Raw genomic sequence first — 24222 nt, 5'->3', positions numbered from 1 at the left:
AATATCCTTCGCGAAGATGCGCACGCCATTTATTTGGGGCCTCCACGAAGAGCAGCCAAGAACTGAGCTGCCCAGGTTCCTACTTCTGAGTTGGAAATCCCCAAACACAGGACTCGGTGGCCGCCCCGTCCCATCAGGATCTGGCCCCAGACCTGAAGGCCTGGGAGCGGGAAAGAGCCCTTCGACCTTGCGGGTCACACCTCGGCTACTGGCACTCGACCCAGCCCAGGTGCGGATGGGCGGGGCGCAGCGTGGGCGAGCGACTCCCCGGGCCACGTTCTGCCCTCCCTCCCGGGTCACATGGACGCGCCTTCCGTAGCCGGGAGTGCCGAGCGGAACGAACCACAAGGAGGAGGAGCGGGGGAGGCGCCCAGGGCAGTGGGTCAGCGCCCCGCGGGGCAGGTGGGCGGGTCCAACCTCCCGCGAGCCGGAGGGTCAGCCAGTCAACAAGCGCGGAGGGCGGGCCGGCGGCCCCGCGCGCCGCGCCCCGCAGCGCCCCCTGAGGGGCGGCGGCGGGAGCTGGTTCCGGCTGCGCGCGCAGCGTTGGTGGCGGCGGCGCGATCGGCCGGGCTGTAACCGTCGTCCGTCCGGGAGCGGCTGGAGCGGCAGCGGCGGCCGGGCACGGCGCGAGGCGAGGCCACAGGGCAGCGGTGGCAGCGGGGGCAGCGGGGGCAGCGGCGGCAGCAGGAGACGCAGCGGCGGCCGCAGCAGCAGCAGCAAGACGGACTCGTGGAGACGCGCCGCCGCCGCCGCCGGGCCGGGCCGGGTGTCGCGCGCCGAGGCTGGGGGGGAGTCGTCGCCGCCGCCGCCACCGCTACCGCCGCCGCCGCCGCCGCCGAGGTGACTGAGGAGAGAGGCGCCTCCTCGCTCCCGCCGCCGCCGGACTTCAATGCCCAGTCCCCAGCTCGCCAGCGTGAGTGCGCCCCTCCCGGGCGGCCCCTGCGCCGGCGCCGGGGGCCTCGGGGAAGGGGAGGGCGGGAGGCGCCGCAGCCATTAGTGCAGGCCCGAGACACGTCCCCGGAAGGAGGGCCGGGCCGGGCCGGGGCGGGGGAGCGAGGGTGAGTGAGCGAGGGGCGGGTGTGGAAGAGGGAGAGAGCTGTGCGAGCGTGGGGGACCGTGTGAGTTGGTCAGGGGAGGGCGTGTGTAGGGGACAGGGCTGAGTGTCCATACGAGGCTGTGCGGGTAGTAGTGGGAGCGCGGGGCCGGGGAGAGGGTCGGGGGGCAGTGTCGATGCTGGGGGAGTGTGGGTGAGGGCAGGGGAGGGTATGGGTGTGCGGGGAGCGTGTGGGTTTGCGGGGTGGGAGTAGAATGAGTGTGAGTAAGTGGGGGAGGCGGGAGTTGAGAGAGTGGTAGCGAGCGGGAGTGTGGGGGGAGAACGTGGTGTGTGTCGGGGAGAAGGTGCGTGGCAGAGGCGGCAGTGTGGCAGGGTGTGCCCGCGTGTGTCCAGTGTGTGAGCAGGCATTCTGGAGGCCCTTCCCCTTGGTCTTTGTGTGTGGCGATAGTGAACCCTGGTGTGTTGGGTTAGGGAGTTCTTTCCAGGAGCATCTTGTCCCTGGGTCCTTAGGTTCAAGTATGAGGAAACGGGATGTGAGTCTCTTCCAGCGGCACTGTGATCTTCTGGCTCTGGGATTTTCATTTTCCTCCCAGAAAGGATGTGATGTGGTTTTTTGTTGTTCTATAAATTTTTTTTCTCCCACGTTTCATGACTTCAAAGTAAATTTCCAAGTTTGTCAAGAATGCCATCCCATCCTAGTCTGGGGGACCTGAGAGCTCATGAAAAGAAGTTTCTCTGTTGCCCAGGATCCTACACTCTTGCCTGTGAAGTGTTCAGAAGCATAAACTTTTGTAAAGTACTGCTCGGTTTTCAGGTGAACAGTATTTTATTGTTCGGTAAATTGAACTGTAGGCTAGTTTATTATTTTCTGGAATTTGTCAAGAAATTTGCAGTGACTAGCAGTTCTAGCATCACTGTAGGCATTAAGCCAATGCTTGTCTGTCTGGAGTCACCAAACTACAACCACTGCTGAGTTGGAATGTAGTACTTGCTGTCATGCTCTGTAATGGAGAGTAGTTTCAGAGGGAAGTGAGTGGTTATGCCTTGCTGAGTGTGCAAAAGGAAACTAAGGATGCACAATCACACATTATCAGGTCTTCAGAATCACTTGCCAGCACACTATTGTATTGGTGAAGATGGCGAGAAATTGTTTGCTGGAATTCTGATCTTGACATTTTTAAGTTTCATAGTGAGTGGACTAATTACTGTCGTGGACTTTTCCCATTCTTGTGTTGTAAAAGTTGAGATTCTTGATGAAGAGTAATACCTTGATAGGGATTTTACACATGGATATATATATATATATATATATATATATATATAATTTCTTTTTTTTGAGACAGAGTCTCGCTCTGTCACCAGGCTGGAGTGCAGTGGCATGATCTCGGCTCATTGCATCCTCTGCCTCCCAGTTTCAAGCGATTCTCCTGCCTCAGCCTCCCTACAAGTGGGCACCACTGCGCCGAGGTATTTTGTATTTTTAGTAGAGACAGAGTTTCACCGTGTTGGCCAGGATGATCTCCATCTCTTGACCTCTCAATCTGCCTGCCTCTGCCTTCTAAAGTGTTGGCATTACAGGCGTGAGCCACTGCGCCCGGCCCACTTTGATATAGTCTTAAAAATTATGTTAATTAAAAAATAATGTCTCTTAGCTGGGCGCGGTGGCTCATGCCATTAATCCCAGCACTTTAGGAGGCTGACATGGGTGGATCACTTCTAGACCGGTCTGGCCAACACAGTGAAACCCCATCTCTACTAAAAATACAAAAAATAAGCTGGGTGTGGTGGCAGGCACCTCTAATCCCAGCTACTGAGGAGGCTGAGGCAGGAGAATCATGTGAACCCGGGAGGTGGAGGTTGCAGTGAGCACTCCAGCCCAGGCAACAGGGCAAGACCCAGTCTTAAAAAAAAAAAAAAATGTCTCTTAGAAGTTGGTAGGTTTTCAATATAAGCAAAGAATGGTGTGGTCGGTTTTTTTTTTTTTTTCTCTTGGGAGATGGAGTCTCGCTGTGTCTGTTGCCTAGGCTTCCCAGGTTTGAGTGATCCTCCTGCCTCAGCCTCTCAAGTAGCTGAGAATACAAGTGTGTACCACCACACCTGGCTAATTTTTGTATTTTTAGTAGAGACGGGGTTTCACCATGTTGGCCAGGCTGGTCTTGAACTCCTGACCTCCAGTGATCCACCTGGCTTGGCCTCTCAAAGTGTTGGGATTACAGGCATGAGGGTGGTCCTTTTGACAGCGAACAAAATAGAATTACAGGCAAAATTATTGATGTGTAATTAAAAGTCAGAAATTATATTTTTTGGCTGGGTGAGGTGGCTCCTGCCTGTAATCTTAGCACTTTGGGAGGCTGAGGCAGGAGGATCGCTTTGAGCCCAGGAGTTTGAGACCAGCCTGGGCAGCATGGTGAAACGTTTCTACAAAAAATATAAAAATTAGCCAGGTGTGATTCTGTGTGCCTGTAGTTCACACTACCCTGGAGGAGGCTGAGGTGAGAGGATTGAGTGAGCCCAGGAAGTGAAGGCTGCAGTGAGCCAGTGAGACCCTCTCTCAAAAAAATAAGAAATAGTAAATAGTATTGTTACTATTTATCGAGGGAAGGGATTAAATAGTATCAATTGCCCATTGTGCTGCAGGTGCTTTTTATACTCGTTTAATTCTCACAACTACAGGAAAGGTGGTAGGTGTCTTCATTTGCATCCATTTGGCTTACTTGAATCACTTCTGTTTGCCAGGCACTAGGGATACAGTGATGAGCTCCCATGGATTTACAGTGGTGAGATGGAGATACAGAAACTCAAAAGGTTAAGTAACTTGTCCCAGGTCACAAAAAGAATAAGAATTAGTGCTGGATTAAAAATCCAGGTCTTCGACTCTAAAGCCCTTGATTTTTCCAATACATCATATCACTCTCTCAATAGCTCGTTTTATATTGAGGTTTCTCATCCACATGATGACCTAGCAGCTTGTATTCTGGAGAGCTGTTAAAACTAATGGAGAAGACTGAATGGCTGGAGGCAAGGGGATCATTTAGGAGATGCTGACTGGAGGCTCTTTGGGGCCCAAGCTAGGCTTTTATGTGGGAGGAGATTCTGCCTTGCAAGTCTCTTGGGGCCCATGGGTGTGTGCTTTGAGACAGTTTTTATGAGGCACCTGGGATATGTCTGGGTGAGGGAATTCTGATTAAAGAAATGCAGCAGCCTTTTATGTTTTTTATTTTTCGGAAAAAGAGGAGAATATATATTGGGGCCAAGAGTGAACTAGAACTTGTTACTATATGAAAGTTTCTCTGTTGAGCTGTGTGGGACACTTAAATCAGAAGGCATGAGAAAATAACATGTGAAAGCACTTTGTTAATTATAAATTGAACTACAGATTCAAAGTATTATTACCACTAAGATCTTTCTACGAGGACAATAGATTTCATAGCTGGAAAAGGCTGGCATTTTAGAACACCTTTATAAATGAAAAATAATTTCAAACTGCTGAACGGGCATTTTCTGACTCAGAACAGCAAGTCAGGCCACTCCCTCTGTGAGTCAGTCAAGTAATACTTAATTTGAACAAACCAAATTTATAGGCAGAAACCATTTACAACATCATTGAACTTTGTAGCTCTAGGAAGAGTAAATGAATACTTTCGTATATAGCTTAAAAGTGTGAGAGACGGGGGCACGATGGCTTATGCCTGTAATCCCGGCACTGGAGGCTGAGACGGGCGGATCACAAGGTCAGGAGACAGAGACCATCCTGGCTAACATGGTGAAACCCTCTCTCTACTAAAAATGCAAAAAAAAATAGCCGGGTGTGGTGGCATGTGCTTGTAATCCCAGCTACTCGAGAGGCTGAGGCAGAACAATCCCTTGAACCTGGTGGGTTGCAGTGAGCCAAGATCGAGCCATTGCACTCCAGCCTGGGCAACAGAGCGAGACTCCATCTCAAAACAAAAAACAGTGTGAAAGCCCCATATATAGTTTATTTGAAAAAAATTTCAAACGAGGTAAATTAGATTTAATTTTCTTAAGAATTAACTTTTTTTTTTTTTTTTTTTTTTTGAGACGGAGTTTCGCTCTTGTTACCCAGGCTGGAGTGCAATGGCGCGATCTCGGCTCACCGCAACCTCCGCCTCCTGGGTTCAGGCAATTCTCCTGCCTCAGCCTCCTGAGTAGCTGGGATTACAGGCACGCGCCACCATGCCCAGCTAATTTTTTGTATTTTTAGTAGAGACGGGGTTTCACTATGTTGACCGGGATGGTCTCGATCTCTTGACCTCGTGATCCACCCGTCTCGGCCTCCCAAAGTGCTGGGATTACAGGCTTGAGCCACCGCGCCCGGCCCAAGAATTAACTTTTTATTCATTTTGTCCTGTAAAGGTAGTATTTCCTTATGCATTAATTAAGGAATACTTTACAATTTTCAGACACAAAGTTGAAATTTAGGGATTTATTTTACAAGGTTTGACTATACTTTTTCCTTTTTGTTGTAATGTGGGGTTGGTAACCAGTGAAGCCTCTAGAAAATGCATTTATAATAAGATGCAGAGGAGCAGGTCGCTACATTTTTAGCTTTTGGTCTCAGAACAATGAAACTTAAGTTTTTGTGAAACTAAGTTTTGTTGATTTATTTGAGTGCTATTCCATCAGGTACATTATTTATTGAATAGAAGATGGAATCTTTAATGTTTTTAGTAAGAATCAGGATCCATAGTTTTAACATGGTAGACTTATGTTTATTGAATAAGAGCGATGGTAGAGATATTAGGGTACTGGTAAAGTGCAGGTTTTAGGTTTCTACATTTCTTTCTTATGCCAAAACATATGTCATGTCATTTAAAACTCAGTAATCCTGTAAGTATTCTTCTAGCTTTACAGATAAGGAAATTTATAGATTGATTTTTTTTTTTTTTTTTTTTAATAAGACAGTCTTACTCTGTCTCAGGCTGGAGTGAAGCGATGTGATCTTGGCTCACTGCAGCCTCCACCTCCTAGGTTCAAGCGATTATCCTGCCTCAGCCAGGATTACATTGTATGCCACCACACCCAGCTGATTTTTGTATTTTCAGTAGAGATAGGGTTTTACCATGTTGCCCAGGCTGGTCTCGAACTCCTGAGCTCAGGCGTGATCTACTCACCTCAGCCTCCCAAAGTGCTGGGATTTCATTGCTAAATTGCAAGTTTTAGAATCTCAGTTACAGAGTGTCAGTAAATAGATAGCAGTGAATAATTTCTTTTTCTTTTTTGGGGTTTAAAGTACTTAAACCTGTTGAACAGTGGATGCTACCACTTACAGTTACTTTGGGAGTTGGTGATTTGAGTCTCTTAATCTGTGAAATATTAGAAAAGTCTTGGCCAGGCACAGTGGCTCATTTTGGGAGGCAGACGCAGGAGGATCACTTGAGGCCAGGAGTTTGAGACCAAACTGGGCAAAATAGAGACACCATCTCTACAAAAAGTACAAAAAAGTAGCCAGGCATGGTGGCATGAGCCTTCCGTTCTAGCAACTTGGGAGGCTGGAAGGATCAGCTTCCTGAAATGAAGGATCATTTGAGCCTGGAAGGTCAAGGCTGAAGTGAACTGAGATTGCACCACTACACTGTAGCCTGGGAGACAGAGTAAGACCCTGTCTTAAAAAAAAAAAAAAAAGAGTCTTCTCGCCATTTTCTTTTTTTTTTCCTTTTTAGAGATGGGATTGATTTCTCCATGTTGGTCAGGCTGGTCTTGAACTCCTGTAAAGGACCTCAGGTGATCTGCCCGCCTCAGCGTCCCAAAGTGCTGGGATTACAGGCGTGAGCCACTGCACCCAGCCTTCTTTTCATCATTTTTATCTTTGAATTATTACTATATATAGAAGTGTCAGGTAGCTTTCTCTCATTATCCTTTGTTTTATTGGCTAAACCTCATTCTGTGGGCTCTCTTAACTCCCTGGTCACTGTCTTGGCACTTGAAGCCTTTTAGGTTGCATGGTGTAGAGCTGAGGTGCATACTGTGTGAAAATCTTTTGGTCTTTGGAGTGGTAGAAGTTTATGCTTAACCAGAAACTGTCACTACCTCTGTGAAAGAAGCTGCACGGCAGTTCTGGCTGTCTGCTTTCCATAGTTCCCCATTGTGGAGTTACCGGGACTTAGGTGAGAGAATGACTCCTTTCCTGCACTGTTTGTTCAGTCAGTGTAGATTTATAGGACACCAAAATCTTTCCCAGAAAAATGACTATGAGGAGTTGACAGATTGTACCAATATTTTTTATGTGACTTGAATATAGAGATGGTTTTCGTTTGCCTATACTGATTGTCTTGCCCACGGGTTATGTTAACACAGCATCCACTTAAGTTTAAGTGGCCTAGAAACTAAATTTCATCATTTGCTTATAAATTTACATTACACAATGTTGGCTTTTTTTTTTTTTTTTTTTTTTATGGAGTCTCAATTTGTTGCCCAGGCTAGAGTGCAGTGGTACAATCTTGGCTCATTGCAGTCTCTGCCTCTCAGATTCAAGCGATTCTTCTGCCTCAGCCTCCTGAGTGGCTAGGATTACAGGTGCATGCCAGTATGCTTGGCTACAGGGCTTTTTAAATTTTTGAGAATTTTAAGATTAGACTTTTTTTGTGACCCTTTCTTTGCTAGTTGATCCTGGTTTGAAAAAATATTTTGAACATTGGAACAGTCTTTACCTTTAGAGAAGTGGTGCGTTTAATTCCTCTCATAGTATTTTTTATTTGAAATTTTATTCTTCTCAAAATGTTAATTCTTTTGGCATAAAATGTACACATGATATATTTGTTTTAGCAGATCAGATAAACTACTTTATATTTTTATTTCTGCAGTGGCCAAATATGTTGGCTGTTAACTAATGTATTGTTTGACAGGAATTCAAATTCACAATTAGGTCTGTTTTCTTCCAGTTGTCTTTTAGTTTTTGTTAAAATTTGATCATCTTTTTATTTTCCCCACTGTTTTACAGGAAACATTCACTAGGTTGTATCACTACAGTATTTGTAAGTTGGATTTATATACAAATGTTGATATGTGTTCTTTTTAGTAGCAGAACAAATTGTTGTGTTTGTACTTTCCATTATTGGTGAAAAGCCTTCCATTAGGGAATGGAGTGACTGGTTAGTGCAGAAGGATATGAGTCACCAGTAGGATTTGTCAGCAAATAGAGAAGGATATGATGGAGAAACAATAGATTCTAGTGACATTTTCATTCTACATGTGTGATTACAAACAAGTTTCCTTTTGGTGATTAGTTTAAATTATGCAGATTGGGTCTTTCTGGGTGAAAAGTACTTTAAATGTAAGTCATAGACTATATTCTCAATTGTTTTCTCAGTCAGGTGGGATCTTCATTTGGAGGTCATCAACAGGTAGAATTTAGTTAAACGTTATCTGTTGACCGTTGATTTAGTAAGTTGAAGGAATATTTTTGTTAAGTTTTTTGGTAATTATGGAGCTGCTTGCTCAGTAGATCAGAGGATGCCCATAAATATGGCAGTGTTTACTGTCTTTGTGAGCAAAGAGTTGCTCTCTTATTACTACTATGCGCTTTTTTGTTTGTTTGTTTGTTTTTGAGACAAAGTCTTGCTCTGTCTTCCAGGCTGGAATACAGTGGCACGATCTTGGCTCACTACATGCACTCCACCTCCTGAGTTCAAGCAATTCTGCTGCCTCAGCCTCCTGAGTAGTTGGGACTATAGGTGTGTGCCACCACGCCTGGCTAATTTTTAAATTTTTAGTAGAGATGGGGTTTCACCTTTTTGGCCAGGCTGGTCTTGAACTCCTGACCTTGTGATCTGCCATCCTCAGCCTCCCAAAGTGTTGGGATTACAGGAGTAAGTCACCACACCTGGCCTCTGCTTTTAAATTTCTAAGAGCTTTTTATTGCATTTGAATTGTTCTGAAATTCTCAACCTGGTCAAGGGTTCCCTGAAGACTAAGCATCTTTCTCAGGTCACACTACCATGGTTCTTCACTGTTTCTACCATTTTTCTATCATAAAAGTTTTACTTTTCTGGCCGGGCGCAGTGGCTCAAGCCTGTAATCCCAGCACTTTGGGAGGCCGAGGTGGGTGGATCACGAGGTCAACAGATCGAGACGATCCTGGTCAACATGGTGAAATCCTGTCTCTACTAAAAATACAAAAAAATCAGCTGGGCATGGTGGTGCCTGCCTGTAATCCCAGCTACTCAGGAGGCCGAGGCAGGAGAATTGCCTGAACCCAGGAGGCGGAGGTTGCGGTGAGCCGAGGACGCGCCACTGCACTCCAGCCTGAGTAACAAGAGCAAACCTCCGTCTCAAAAAAAAAAAAAAAAAAAAAAAAAAAAAAAAAAGTTTTACCTTTCTTTAGAAGTCGTAATCCTACTCCATTCTTCTCATGCTTACTTTGTATCTTTAAAATATATGGTGTTAATATGAAAACTTAAATGTCAATCAAGTATTTTTCACCCATGTTGATTCTTGGAGCTTGATCCTGGATAATGTTTGTATGATGTGCATGCATCTCTGCAAAGAGTGGCTGTGCTGCATTTTGGTATCATTCAGAGGTGTTCCTCATCTCAGTAAACATTTGGAGGAAAAGGACAAGAAAGATTGAATTTTGCAACCTAGCATGGTGGCTCATGCCTGCAATCCCAGCACTTTGGAAGGCCAAGGTGGGTGGATTGCCTGAGGTCGGGAGTTGGAGACCAGCCTGACCAACATGGAGAAGCCCTGTCTTTGCTAAAAATACAAAATTAGCTGGGCATGGTGGCATATACCTGTAATCCCAGCTACTTAGGAGGCTGAGGCAGGAGAGTTGCTTGAACCTGGGAGGCGGTGAGCCGAGATAGTGCCATTGCACCCCAGCCTGGGTAACAAGAGCAAAAACTCTGTTTAAAAAAAAAAAAGATTGAATTTTTCGTTCTTTAATTGGGAAGAGAAGGAAGGTGAATCCATGCTGAATTAAGCTAGTGAGTAAATAACTCCTTGACATGGCATTATAGAGGTATTTCACCATTTTTGTTTTATATTCATATGTAGTATGAAACATTTTCACTGTGGTTTTTAAAGATCGTGAATGTTACTGTTTTGTGAAAATATGCCATAATTGGGCAATCAGTGGATAGACAGTACATTTTAAAAGGCCACCAGCAGCTTCAAATAGAATGATTTGGATTCTTGACTGTTTATCTTGTATTATACTGAGTACACAAACATATCTGTGAACTATAATGTGATTTATAAAAAGCAAGTTTAGGAGAGGAAGTGAAGTGTAACTTACCCAATTATAGGGGAAACTTGGACCAGAGTGCCTGAACAGCAGAAAAATTTCTGGGGCTCAAACAAAATAATTTATGCTGACAAGATGTATTTTGGGTTGTTTTTATTCTGTGTCTTGTTTATACAGAGTTTCTCCCTCTCTTTTGGGGGTTAATACTGGAACAGGACCTTTAAATATGCTCAATACATTTGACAAAATGGTGAAATGAAAGAGTTAAGCTGACCCATAAACTACTAAGTTCTGAAATACAGTATATTTTAAATAATGCAAACAGTAGCGTGGAAGTTTTTGCTTTGCATGCTACTCCTGTACTGTAGGTTATTTTGAAAGGTGATTCAAATAACCTTTCCCAAGTATCTATTTTGCAACCTCAGGGAACTTGCAGCTGTTACGGTCATTCTAACTGTCCTGATATAGCTCAGAAAACATTTCAGTGTGGTGTTGACAGGCTGAATCCAGGTGTTCTTTTGGATTTTTACTACCGAATTTGCTTTATTACAATTGAAGTTCAGAATCTTAAATTATTTCTTTATTAATAAAATTATTGATTCAGTGGTTCTTGGGTTAATGTATGTATAGAGATGTCGGAAACTAAAATGATTAAAACAAATTGTTCTCTGGGAAAATAACTTAGCCTTTTGAGAGTAAAGAAAGAAGGATGGGAGGAGGAAAGAAAACAAATGTTAGAATTTAACTTTCTGGGGAAGCAGCTGAATTGGAGATAGTTCTTATTCTTAAGAAGGTTACCAGAGTTATTTAGGAAAAGAATGTGCTTAAACTTTATAATAAAGAGGCTTGGGAGTCTTAAAATGCACATACACTAAGGTTTTTAAATATAAACCCCGTGGAGAAGATAGCCATGATACTTTAGTCACAAAAGTATGGATGACTAGAATCCATTTAGTAGAACTATTTAATGTAATTTTAAAAAGATTAATTGAAAACAATTAGATTAATACTCAGCATTAGGATTGTGCTGTTAAGATTTTTTAATGTGATTACTAGTACTATTCAAATACTTTTTTTAGAAAAAGTGAAAGTTGATCATAGCACTGTTAACCTGCATTTAAATTTTATTTATGAAAGGAAAAATACCATTTTTGGACAAGAGATTCATTTTGAGAATTGCAAATCTTTAGAGGAAAAATGGAGTACAAAATTGAAAAGTAAATATTTTCAAGTGTGGCATGAAAATATTTGATGTAATTTTTGTCTTACAGTTATTTGTAGAGGTAGAAATTACTAGAAAAGGACAGCTGTTAATCACCAGGGTACATGTACATCTAAAAACCACTCCCTTTTCATTTGGGTGGAACAGGGCCTCAGTGAATAACTGTTACTATTCTCAGAAACAGGTGCGATTGTTGACTAATTGCTTTCCTTATCTTTCAGAGTGGCTGGCCATGTATCTTCTACTGGTTTTGAAATGTTAAGACATTTTCTCACCGTCAAAGTCATGATTTCTTTTTATAGGACTGATTATTGATTTCTGTACTGGAACTTGAGTCTCGAGTTCCCTCCTTAAATGAGGAAGTGGAAAAGTGGGAATAACCAGAGAGTAACTATGAAATTTTTTTTTTTTTTTGAGACGGGCAGTGGTGTGATCTCAGCTCACTGCAACCTCCACCTCCTGGGTTCAAGCAGTTCTCCTGCCTCAGCCTCCCAAGCTGGGACTACAGGCCTGTGCCACCATGCCCAGCTAATTTTTGTATTTTAGTAGAGACAGAGTTTTTCCATGTTGACCAGGCTAGTCTCGAACTCCTGACCTCAGGAGAGGTCAGGTGATCTGCCCGCCTTGGCCTCCCAAAGTGCTGGGATTACAGGTGTGAGCTACCGCACCTGGCTGAATTTTTTTTTTTCTTTTGAGACGGAGTTTCGCTCTTGTTGCCCAGGCAGAGTGCAATGGCGTGATCTCGGCTCACTGCAACCTCTGCATTCCAGGTTCAAGCAGTTTTCCTGCCTCAGCATCCCAGGTAGCTGGAATTATAGGCATAGCCACCACGCCTGGCTAATTTTTGTGTTTTTAGTAGAGATGGGGTTTCTCCATGTTGGTCATGCTGGTCTTTAACTCCTGAACTCAGGTGATCTGCCTGCCTCAGCCTCCCAAAGTGCTGGGGATTACAAGCCTGAACCACTATGCCTGGCCCGAATTTTTTTTTTTTTTTTTTTTTTAACAGTTAGAAAGCATTTTGTTTTGGGGATATTTACTGACATTTTGATCCTAATTTGTATAGAATTGAATTGATACCTGTTTATCAATTTCCTAGGACCGTAGTCATTGGGGGTATGGAGGGAAAGTAGTATTAATTTAAATCTTCTAAGTTTCAAGGAGCTAGATTATTCAATTTCAGTTTGATAAATGGAACACTAGAGGGATAAACAGGTAGGTAACGGAGAGGATAGATAGAACATACTTGAATTGGAAGTAGGTAATAAGAGATCGTTAAATTTTCAGTTTGAGACCGGTTAACCAGAAGATGAGTGTTTAGTTAGTAAAGGTTAGGTTTTTTTGTTGTTGTTCTTATTTCTCTTTTTTCTTTCTTTCTAAAGAAGAAAGGTTTTTTAGTTTACAAGTTTTCAGACACTTTTTTTCCCCAAGTGATCAAAGTGCAACAGGTACAGTAGCACTTTGCAGAGGAATTTTCCTACTACTTTGATGGTTGAGAAGATTTTACAGTCTATTGTCTGAGTAGTCTCTGAATATTAAGTTAGTCTTACACAGGTTCTATAGTTACTCAGAGCTGCGAGTCTTTTTCATAAATTCTGTATCCAGTCTGTGGACAAATGCCACATCAAAATACATCTTGAAACTGACCCTTTCTTATTCTCTGTACTGCTGTTACTCTGGTGTCAGCTACCATTATCTCTACTAGTTTCCTTGCTTCCACCCTTACCATTTTTGTAATGTCTCCACATAGCAGATAAAGTGATCCTTTGTAAAACCTAAGTTGTCACTCTCCTTTTTTCAGCTTTTACATTAGGTTCAGGGTGTACGTGTGAAGGTTTGTAACATGGGTAAATTGAGTGTTGCTGGGGTTTGGTGTATACAAATGATTTCCTCACCTTGTCACTGGGTAGCAAGCATAGTACCTGATGAGCAGTTTTTCAGCCCCTACCCTCCTCTCACCCTCCACCCTCAGGTGGGCCCCAATGTCTGTTGTTCCCCTCTTTGAGTCCATGCGTACTCAGTGTTTAGCTCCCACTTATAAGTGAGAACATGCGGTATTTGGTTTTCTGTTCCTCCGTTAATTTGCTTAGGATAATGGCCTCCAGCTGCATCCATGTTGCTGCAAAGGACATGATTTCATTATTTTTTATGGCGTTGAGTTGTCACTTTTGAGTGAAACCCTCCATTGGCTTCATTTGGAGAGGCATCATTCTCTGAATAAAAGTCAAATGCTTTTAGTGGCTTGTAAGGCTCTCTTATTTCTGACTCTATTCATTCCATTGTTCTTTCTGTTCCAGTAGCACTGGTTCCCTTGTTTCTAGCATACTCCAAGCTTGTCCCCACCTCATAACTTTTGCAACAATTGATCCTCTGCCTAAAATGCTCCCCAAGTACCTGTTTGGCCCACACTTTCAGCTTTTGGATAAAAAGTCACTTTTTTCAGAGAGCCCTTTCCTGTTAGCCTTATTTAAAATTGGAATCCCCCTCTCTCTGGCACTGCTAATTCCTCCACTTCAAATTTTTCTCCACAGCAGTGACCTTTTTTTTTTTTTTGAGACAGAGTTTCACTCTTTCACCAGGTGCCAGGCTGGAGTGCAGTGGCGCAATCTCGGCTAACTGCAACCTCTGCCTCCTGGCCTCAAGCAATTCTGCCTCAGCCTCCCAAGTAGCTAGGACTACAGGCATGCCCCACCACACCCAGCTGATTTTTGTGTTTCAGTAGAGATGGGGTTTCACTATGTTGGCCAGGAAGGTCTCGATATCTTGACCTCGTGATCTGCCCACCTCAGCCTCCCAAAGTGCTGGGATTACAGGCATGAGCCACTGCGCCCTACCAGCAGTGACATTTTTATTCCTTTTTTTCTGCCCAGTAAAGCGTAAGATCCATCCTGTTAGGAATTTTTGTTTTGCTTACTGCTCTTGAACTTGTGAGGGTATGGAACCCAGGGCTGGGCGCAGTGGCTCACACCTGTAGTCCCAGTACTTTGGGAGGCCAAGGCGTGTGGATCCATGAGATCAGGAGATCGAGACCATCCTGGCTAACACTGTGAAACCCCATCTCTACTAAAAACACAAAAAATTAGCTGTGCCTGGTGGCACTTGCATGTAGTAGTCCCAGCTACTTTGGGAGGCCGAGGCAGGAGAATTGCTTGAACCTGGGAGGTGGAGGTTGCAGTGAGCTATGATCGCACCACTGTACTCCAGCCTGGGTGACAGAGTGAGACTGCTTCTCAAAACAAAGAGAAAAAAGAAAAAGGGTATGTGGCCTATCGTACATGTTCTGTAAATATTTGAATTAATGGAAGAATTTGAGGAAAATGCCTAGCTCTTGAGGAGGATGATTTCTTCTGTTGACAGATTAGATTTTTTATATTTAAGAGGAAATATAAGTGGCTATTGACATGAAGGGAATTTGCTTTGGGAAAAAATTGTTGGAAGGTTTTAGTTGTAAGTTATATTATTAAGCTTTCTTTCTTTCTTTTTTTTTTTTTGAGACGGAGTTTCGCTCTTGTTACCCAGGCTGGAGTGCAATGGCACGTTCTCGGCTCACTGCAACCTCCGCCTCCTGGGCTCAGGCAGTTCTCCTGCCTCAGCCTCCTAAGTAGCTGGGATTACAGGCATGCACTACCACGCCCAGCTAGTTTTTTGTATTTTTAGTAGAGACGGGGTTTCACCATGTTGACCAGGATGGTCTCGATCTTTCGACCTCGTGATCCACCCGCCTCGGCCTCCCAAAGTGCTGGGATTACAGGCTTGAGCCACCGCGCCCGGCCTCTTTCTTTTTTTTTTTTTTTTGAGACGGAGGTCTCACTCGGTCATCTAGGCTGGAGTACAGTGGCACAATCTTGGCTCACTGCAACCTCCGCCTCCTGGGTTCAGGAAATTCATCTGCCTCAGCCTCCTGAATAGCTAGGACTATAAGCGAGTAGCTAGGACTACAAGCACCCGCCACCAAACCCAGTTGAATTTTTTAAAATTTTATTTTTAGTAGAGATGGGGTTTCACCATCTTGGCCAGCCTGGTCTTGAACTCCTGACCTTGTGATTCACCCACTGCAGCCTCCCAAAGTGCTGGGATTACAGGCATGAGCCACCAGGCCTGGCCACATTATTAGGCTTTCATGTTGCCTGATTGTAGAAACCAAGCTGTCTCAAATTTGCATGACTTCCTGTAAAAGTTTTGGTAAGAAAAGTAACAGTAAATATATGCATACTCGTTTTATTAGACCTTTGCTTTTAGACTGTATTTCCTTAAATCTAGAATTCTTTTATTGTACCTTTATATTTTAATGTGCTGTTTTAATTTGTTAAATACTGGCATAGCCCACCAAATTAGGTAGCTTATTGTATCGTTTAATTTGGAAATGTAAAGAGATGATTTCTTAGTAGAAAGCTCGATGTGAGTGGATTGATAGGATTTTAATATTTATTTATTTTTTTGAGATGGAGTCTAGCTCTTTTGCCAGGCTGGAGTGCAGTGGCATGATGCCAGCTCACTGCAACAACCTCTGCCTCCCAGGTTCAAGCGATTCTCCCGCTTCAGCCTCCTGAGCAGCTGGGATTACAGGCATATGCAGGCACGCCCAGCTAATTTTTGTATTTGTAGTAGAGATAGGGTTTCACCATGTTGGCCAGGATGGTCTGGATCTTCTGACCTTAGGTAATCGGCCCACCTCAGCCTCCCAATATGCTGGGATTACAGGCATGAGCCACCATGCCCAGCCAATTGATAGGATTTTTAAAAGGATGCCCAGTAAGATTGGGTCACATTACATGAAGCTGCTTTTATAAAATTTCCTCATACTTTTAAATTCACTTTATTTGTAGTTAAACTTAGAATTACTGTTGCCAAGGCAGGACATGAATTTTACTCATTTAGTCTCTTAACAGGGGAGAAAAGGATTTACGGAGTTGCATAGGTACAGACCTGTCTGGGACAGAGACTAGCCCTCTGGAGGCTCTTTTTAATACTGTATTATTGAACTGTTAAGAATGTAGTTTGGCCGGGCGCGATGGCTCAAGCCCGTAATCCCAGCACTTTGGGAGGCCGAGGCGGGTGGCTCACGAGGTCAAGAGATCGAGACCATCCTGGTCAACATGGTGAAACCCTGTCTCTACTAAAAATACAAAAAATTAGCTGGGCATGGTGGTGCGTGCCTGTAATCCCAGCTACTCAGGAGGCTGAGGCAGGAGAATTGCCTGAACCTAGGAGGCGGAGGTTGCGGTGAGCCGAGATCGTGCCATTGCACTCCAGCCTGGGTAAGTAACAAGAGTGAAACTTCGTCTCAAAAAAAAAAAAAAAAAAAAAATGTAGTTTGATTGTAAATCATTATAGGGTTCTTTTCACTGTAGATTTTTTTTTTTTGGGAGACGGAGTTTCACTCTTGTTACCCAGGCTGGAGTGCAATGGCATGATCTCGGCTCACGGCAACCTCCGCCTCCTGGGTTCAGGCGATTCTCCTGCCTCAGCCTCGTGAGTAGCTGGGATTACAGGAGCGCACCACCGTGCCCAGCTAATTTCTTGTATTTTTAGTAGAGACGGAGTTTCACCATGTTGACCAGGATGGTCTCAATCTCTTGACCTCGTGATCCACCCGCCTCGGCCTCCCAAAGTGCTGGGATTACAGGTGTGAGCCACCACGCCCGGCCCTGTAGATTTTTTTTTTAAAAGGTAATACTGTATGTACATGGGAAAAGTTAAAACAGTTCAAAAGGTATATGTTAAGGATGTAGTAAATCATGCTTTTGACCTCCAGCCTCCAGTCCTGTATTCCTGGCCCTGTCTCACCCCGAGGAAACCACTGTTACCTCTTCTCTTTGTAATCTTCCAGTTAGTCCGTGCGTATGAATGCATACAGTACTCACAAATACTTCTTAACACACTGTTGATACTGTTGTGTACTGTGCTCTTTTTACTTATTAGTGTCTTTTAGCTGTCTTTACATACCAGGTCATACAGGTGTTTTATTCTTTTTGACCTCTGCATAGTTTTTTCTTTCTTTTTTATCCCTTACTTCCCTGCATCCCTTTCTTAATTTAAAAGGACTTCTCTGTCACAGAGTATCCTTTTTCATCCTTCAGTAAAGTTACATTCTTTTGTTAAAAATGCATATGTTGCCTAGGAAATGGAAATGTCCCAAATTTAGCATTTTAAAAGTTAGGTTTTATGAAAGATAAAATTAAATGACACAGACAATATATGGGTGTATATTTGAACTTACCACTGTTATAGTAAACTAGCCTCTTTCATCACTTGGTAAGTTAAAACAATAATCAATGTTTACTTAAGTAGATAGAGCAGAATTAATGCCAGAGAGACAACTTCAGGAGAATTTTCCTGTATAGTGTACTTGCACTGAATTTATGTTGAAATATATAGGGTTCTGGAGCTTTTGAGTGCTTTCCAGCTGTGATAGGTTGCTTATGATTTTTTACATGCTGTTTGCATTCTTAAGTGTGTCACAGGAATTAACATTAGTTTAACTGAATTGACAGGTGCAAAATGTAACTGTTGATGTGTAGTTGAATTCTTGATGGGGGGAGGGAACAGAGCTTGTTTTTATCATGTATCTCTTAACAGTGCTAGAAGGTACTGTTTCTTTTGGCAGAAATTACTTTGCTGGGTTCTCAGTATTAAGAATTGAAAAGGTAATAGTGAATTATCTTTATTCCTGGAAATGGTCTTTCCAAAATGAGGTTGCGGGAGTAATATGGGATAGCTGTTTGCTGAGCAGACAAACACTGGAGACTAGGTAGAAAACTTAATGCTGGAGCTGTAACCTTTAAGCCTGGCTGTCGCTACAATGCAGGTCTTTTAGTGCCTTTACTCAGCTGATACACATTTGCTGTGATAACATCATTGAACCAAAGGGATTGAAATAGGTTAGAATTTCCTTGTGTTTTGCTCTGCATTGCATGCAAACTATTGTTCTTTGAGTAGTTACTTTAATAAACTCCACCCACTCCCCCACCTTATTTTAAGGTCACAGAGTTGGAGATGAACATCCAAGCAGATATTTGGAAAAAAAATTACACCCGTATGGAAGATTGTGACTTGAAAAATATGTGGGGCTAGACTCAGTGGTTCAGGAGGCCTGTAATCCCAGTGCTTTAGGAGGCCAAGGTTGGAGGATCACTTGAGCCCAGGAGTTTGAGACCAGCCTGTGCAACATAGCAAGGCCTCCGTCTCTACAAAAAACTTAGAAAAATATTAGCCAGGCACAGTGGCGTGTACCCATGGTCCTAGCTACTCAAGAGGCTGAGGCAGGAGGATCACTTGTGCCCTGAAGTTTGAGGTTGCTGTGAGCTATGATGGCACCACCACATTCTAGCCTGGGTGATAGAGAAAGACCCTGTCTCAGAAAATAAAAGTAAAAAGAGGCTGGGTGTGGTCACTCACGCCTGTAATCTGCACACTTTGGGAGGCTGAGGTGGGCAGATCATGAGGTCAGGACTTTGAGACCAGCCTGGCCAACATGGTGAAACCCTGTCTGTACTAAAAGTACAAAAATTAGCTGGGCGTGGTGACATGTGCCCATAATCCCAGCTACTTGGAAGGTTGAGGCAGGAGAATCACTTGAACTGGAGAAATGGATGTTGCAGTGAGTGGAGATTGTGCCACTGCACTCCAGCCTGGGCAACAGAGTGAGACTCTTGTCTCAGCGGGGCAGTGGGGAAGAAGATACAAAATATGTGGGCTGGGCACAGTGGCTCATACCTGTGAGCCCAACACTTTGGGAGGCTGAGGCAGGAGGTTGGTTTGCATCCAGGAATTCTAGATCAGCCTGGGCAACATAGTGAAACCTTGAAATTAGCCTGGTATGGTGGTGTGCACCTGTAGTCCCAGCTCCTCAGGAGGCTGAGGTGGGAGGATTGCTTGAGCCAGGAAGTTGAGGCTGCAGTGAGCCTTTATGGTGCCACTGCACTCAGCCTGGGTGAGTGAGAACCTGTCTCAAAATAAATAAATTACATAAAGACATCTGGGTTTTTGTTCTTAAGCTGCTACTAACTAGCATTGTGATCTTACTTAAGTCATGTTAACCTTTGAACCCCAAACTTTTTTATTTTTTAAAAGGTCAAAGTAGTGGATGTTTCTGTTGGTTCTAAAATTTCTTGACTGGACAAGGAGTACTTTATGAAATGTTTTCCTCTGTAATCTAAGGTGGCTATGTTTTGGGGTTACAGGTAGAATTTTGATAGGAAGAGTGATGGAGTATATTTTTGTTTTTAGTTTTGAGTATAGATATTTTGTGTTTTTACTATAGTGAGTAACTCATTCTGCTACAGTATTATTGAAGTTCTTAAAATGCCATTTTGAATTTCATTTGCGTCTTTTATATTTTATGAGTATTTTAATTTTATGTTTGTGAAGTGTATCATAAAAAAAGGCTTGAGGATAGATGGATAGTTTTGGAACTTTGTAGGCCTACCTACTTACCTATATATTTCAGTTTCTTCCTGAAAATGGTTCTGTGGTCATTATCTTTCATACCTTTTTCTGTCTGATCACAGCTATTTTTTACAGACTTCTAAATAAGCCTTTATTGGCAATTTAAGGAAAAGGCAAGTGAAAGAACTTAAGCTTTGTTCCTGTTTCCAGAGGAATTTATGATTATCTCGACGTTCACTGACTAAGCCAACTATAAAAGAGTACTGTGTTTCAAAGCAGCAGCCCTAAAATAATAATGAAAATTCTGCCACTTCTTGTTTTTTGGTAGGAATTAATGTTTGGGGAGAAGTCTGTGTGAATCAATGACCTTCAAGTAATTTTGTATTCTTGAGGCAATTATTATGTAAGAAATAATAAAAAGGTAAACTGAACTAGCAAAGAGAGGGTGAGATTCATACATTAGTTGAATCAGCAGTCATTGTGGTACACTGGAAAAAAATGGGATTAACAGAAGACTTTGGTTTGAATTTGGGCTTAGTTAAAACTTACCATTGTGTGATGTTAGGCAAGTCACTTCATTTCTCTGATCCTTTTTCCTCATTCCTTGTATGTAGTAACAACAAGTTGTGAGAAAAAAGGAAGTAATTAAAAAAAAAATCAATTCTTTGTTTACGTAACAAGTTGGTTATGTCCACTGCGTTGTGTGAAACATTACAGGAAAGTACTATCAGTACAGAGTTGGTTCACAGGAAATAATTTTTTGAGAGTGCCTTATGAGCTAGTCTTATAATTAAGGGCCAACACATATACTTCAGATAGAAAAGAATAAAATTCTCAAAGTGGAATTTTGGTTAATATTTTGTACCCATTTACAGGGGTGTGTGTGTGTGTGTGTGTGTGTGTAATGGAGTTCTGTTCTTGTTGACCAGACTGGAGTGCAATGGCGCAGTCTCAGCTCACTGCATCCTCCACCTCCCAGGTTCAAGCAATTCTCCTGTCTCTGCCTCCCAAGTAGTTGGAATTATAGGTGCCCACTATCATGCCCGGCTATTTTTTTCTTTTTTGGATGTAGTCTTGCTCTGTCACCAGGCTGGAGTGCAGTGGCATGATCTTGGCTCACTGCAACCTCTGACTCCCTGGTTCAAGCTATTCTCCTGCCTCAACTTCCCAAGTAGCTGGGATTGCAGGCATGCGCCACCATGCCCAGCTAATTGATTTTTGTATTTTTAGTAGAGACGGAATTTTACCATGTTGGCCAGGCTGGTCTTGAACTCCTGACCTCAGGTGATCTGCCCTCCTTGGCCTCCCAAAGTGCTGGGATTACGGGTGTGAACCACCAAGCCCAGCCAGGTATACATTATTTTAATCAAAGCGTATACATGAAGGACTTAACCATCAAAGCAGAAAATAAGATCTTTGTAAACTTTATGAAGAGAGTTTTTGGGCTGGGTGCCATGGCTTTTGCCTGTAATCCCAGTACTTTGGGAGGCCGAGGCGGGCGGATCACAAGGTCAGGAGTTTGAGACCAGCCTGGCCAACGGGTTGAAACCCCGTCTCTACTAAAAATACAAAAATTAGCCAGGCGTGGTGACGGGTGTCTGTAATCCCAGCTACTCAGGAGGCTGAGGCAGGAGAATCACTTGAACCTGGGAGACAGAGATTGCAGTGAGCCAACATCGTGCCATTGCACTCTAGCCTGGGCAATAAAAGCAAAACTCCATCTTGGCTGGGCACGGTGGCTCATGACTGTAATCCCAGCACTTTGGGAGGCCGAGGTGGGCAGATCACCTGAGATCAGGAGTTTGAGACCAGCCTGGCCAACATGGTGAAACCCCGTCTCTACTAAAAATACAAAAATTTGCCAGGCATGGTGGCAGGCACCTGTAATCCCAGCTACTTGGGAGGCTGAGGCAGGAAAATTGCTTGAACCTAGGGGGTGGAGGTTGCAGTGAGCTGAGATATCTCCACTGCGCCTCAGCCTGGGTAACAGAGTGAGATTCTGTTTCAGAAAAAAAAAAAAAAAAGTTCATGGATGAAGTTTTCTTCAAGTATCTTTTAATTATTTAAAAATTATTCGAGTTAAAAGTAATCTTTTTTTAAATAAAATAATTTTATATATTTTTAAATAAAATAAAAGTAATCTTATTAGCACATTAAACTTCATTATTAGCACATTGAACAGTATCTAGTACTGTTTTCAAACTTTTGAAATCTGAAAAATTTTGAAAAAAATGACATACCTTTGAATCTCTGATTTAAAAAACTTGATTATATGCTTTATTCAGTTCTTCATAGATGGCAATAACTTATAATTGGTGACATTTCACATGGCTTCGGGCTTATAAAGAATGTATTTTGACTTCAGGCATTTGTGTTTACTATGCTGTCAGCCTCCAGTTCATTTTATTTATTCTTTTCTTCTCCAGGATTTTCGTTGGAATATACGTTGCACATTTATGGCGATTCTGAGTGTGAGGGCAGATTTCTGCCAGGCTCAGCACAGCGTTTTCGCTGACAAGTGAGCTTGGAGGTTCTATGTGCCATAATTAACATTGCCTTGAAGACTCCTGGACACCGAGACTGGCCTCAGAAATAGTTGGCTTTTTTTTTTTTTTTTAAATTGCAAGCATATTTCTTTTAATGACTCCAGTAAAATTAAGCATCAAGTAAACAAAAGTGGAAAGTGACCTACACTTTTAACTTGTCTCACTAGTGCCTAAATGTAGTAAAGGCTGCTTAAGTTTTGTATGTAGTTGGATTTTTTGGAGTCCGAAGGTATCCATCTGCAGAAATTGAGGCCCAAGTTGAATTTGGATTCAAGTGGATTCTAAATACTTTTGCTTATCTTGAAGAGAGAAGCTTCATAAGGAATAAACAAGTTGAATAGAGAAAACAGTGATTGATAATAGGCATTTTAGTGGTCTTTTTAATGTTTTCTGCTGTGAAACATTTCAAGATTTATTGATTTTTTTTTTCCACTTTCCCCATCACACTCACACGCACGCTCACACTTTTTATTTGCCATAATGAACCGTCCAGCCCCTGTGGAGATCTCCTATGAGAACATGCGTTTTCTGATAACTCACAACCCTACCAATGCTACTCTCAACAAGTTCACAGAGGTAAGATTGTAGCATGGTCTATTTTTTGGATTGATTCCTAGGTAAAATGCCATTAAAAAAATCTCTTAGCACAAAGCAGTTTAACTTCTGTATTTGGAGTATGGATGGTCATCCTGCCAATTCTGGTTTCAGTTGGGTTGGGTTAGTTACAACAGATTTCTTTCAAGAACATTTATGGAATTTGGGGACTGTAGAGATATCTAGAACTGTTTTTTCTGTGTCCTTTTTACATTAAACAGGTTGTTTTTTGGGTCAAACATTCAGTAATAAAAATAATTAACATTTATTGAACATAGTATGCACGTAGCATTATAATAAAGTGTTATACATTATGCAGCAAGCAGTGTTTATACTTAAGGTCACAAATACAAAAACCCTATGAGGTGTAGGTACCATTAGTATTTCCCTTTTACAAATGAGGAAACAAGTTCAGAGCCATTTAGTAATTTGCCTAATGGCACATAGTATGTGGTAGAACTGCTATACTTGTCTGACACTAAAAACCATGCTGTATGTACTTCACATGTTCTAACCACTTTTGATGAAAAGTCACCCCCAAACTACTTAGTTGTAACAATCACATACAAGGGTCCAGAAACTTGGGGGAAGGAAAGGTGGTAGAGGTAGTATTTTTATGTCGAATCCTTAATATTTTTTTCTATTGGTAGGAGAAAAACTCTTCGTACTTCTTGGAGTAAACATTTGAATATAAACTTTTTACTCGTTCTTGGTTGTTGAGTTTAAATGATTTCTCTTGCTGTATTTATAGAGTAGGCTTAGAAAGCTGGATGAACTCCTTGTGATTCTTATTTTATAGATGGCAAAACCGAGACTAAAAGAGGTTTTGACTTGTTTAAGGTCACAAATACCATAAAAAAATTCTATATCAACTTTTCCATGAATGGCTACTACAGAGTTCATTTTAATGGGATTTTTTTTTTTTTTTTTTTTTTTTAGTGGGATTTTATTTGCATTTTGAAACACTAAAAAAATTCCTGACTTAATACTTCCACCTTTCTTGAGTCTGTATTGTAAGAAGGCCTTTTTGTGAAAAAATTCTTTACCAATTAACATAATTTTACACTTTAGATAACTCAATGATGGACCCTAAGGATATCACTGTGCCTGCTCATTTATACGTAAAATTCCCTGAGCTTCTTAACTTTGTGTACACAGTGTACATACAAGTTGATTCTAGGCCTGTATGCCCTCAGATTGTTCAGTTACCTTTAAGCCT

At 42.5% G+C, this 24222-nt stretch overlaps 2 protein-coding genes across 3 annotated transcripts in view; both read left to right on the top strand.

Moving 5' to 3' along the window:
- Positions 1–509: 509 nt before the first annotated feature.
- Positions 510–22489, top strand: LOC141580224 (uncharacterized). The gene is made up of 2 exons (XM_074380445.1): positions 510–913; positions 22290–22489. Exons 1-2 carry the CDS (start codon positions 890–892, stop codon positions 22383–22385), a joined length of 120 nt encoding a protein of 39 aa, XP_074236546.1. The 5' UTR covers positions 510–889; the 3' UTR covers positions 22386–22489.
- Positions 22490–22629: 140 nt separating this feature from the next.
- The window catches only part of PTP4A2 (protein tyrosine phosphatase 4A2), a 12213-nt gene continuing 10620 nt past the window's right edge, over positions 22630–24222 (top strand). For both annotated transcript variants that reach the window (XM_039474059.2, XM_039474058.2), the window contains exon 1: positions 22630–22985. In XM_039474059.2, the coding sequence (XP_039329993.1) occupies positions 22890–22985 (96 nt within the window). In that variant the 5' untranslated portion in view covers positions 22630–22889. The remainder of the gene's footprint in view (positions 22986–24222) is intronic.

The sequence above is a fragment of the Saimiri boliviensis genome, chromosome 11 (assembly GCF_048565385.1).
Source record: "Saimiri boliviensis isolate mSaiBol1 chromosome 11, mSaiBol1.pri, whole genome shotgun sequence".
In the NCBI taxonomy this organism is placed as follows: Eukaryota; Metazoa; Chordata; class Mammalia; order Primates; family Cebidae; genus Saimiri; species Saimiri boliviensis.
The sequence above is the reverse complement of the archived record's forward strand: the minus strand, read 5'-3'. Positions and strand labels throughout refer to the sequence as shown.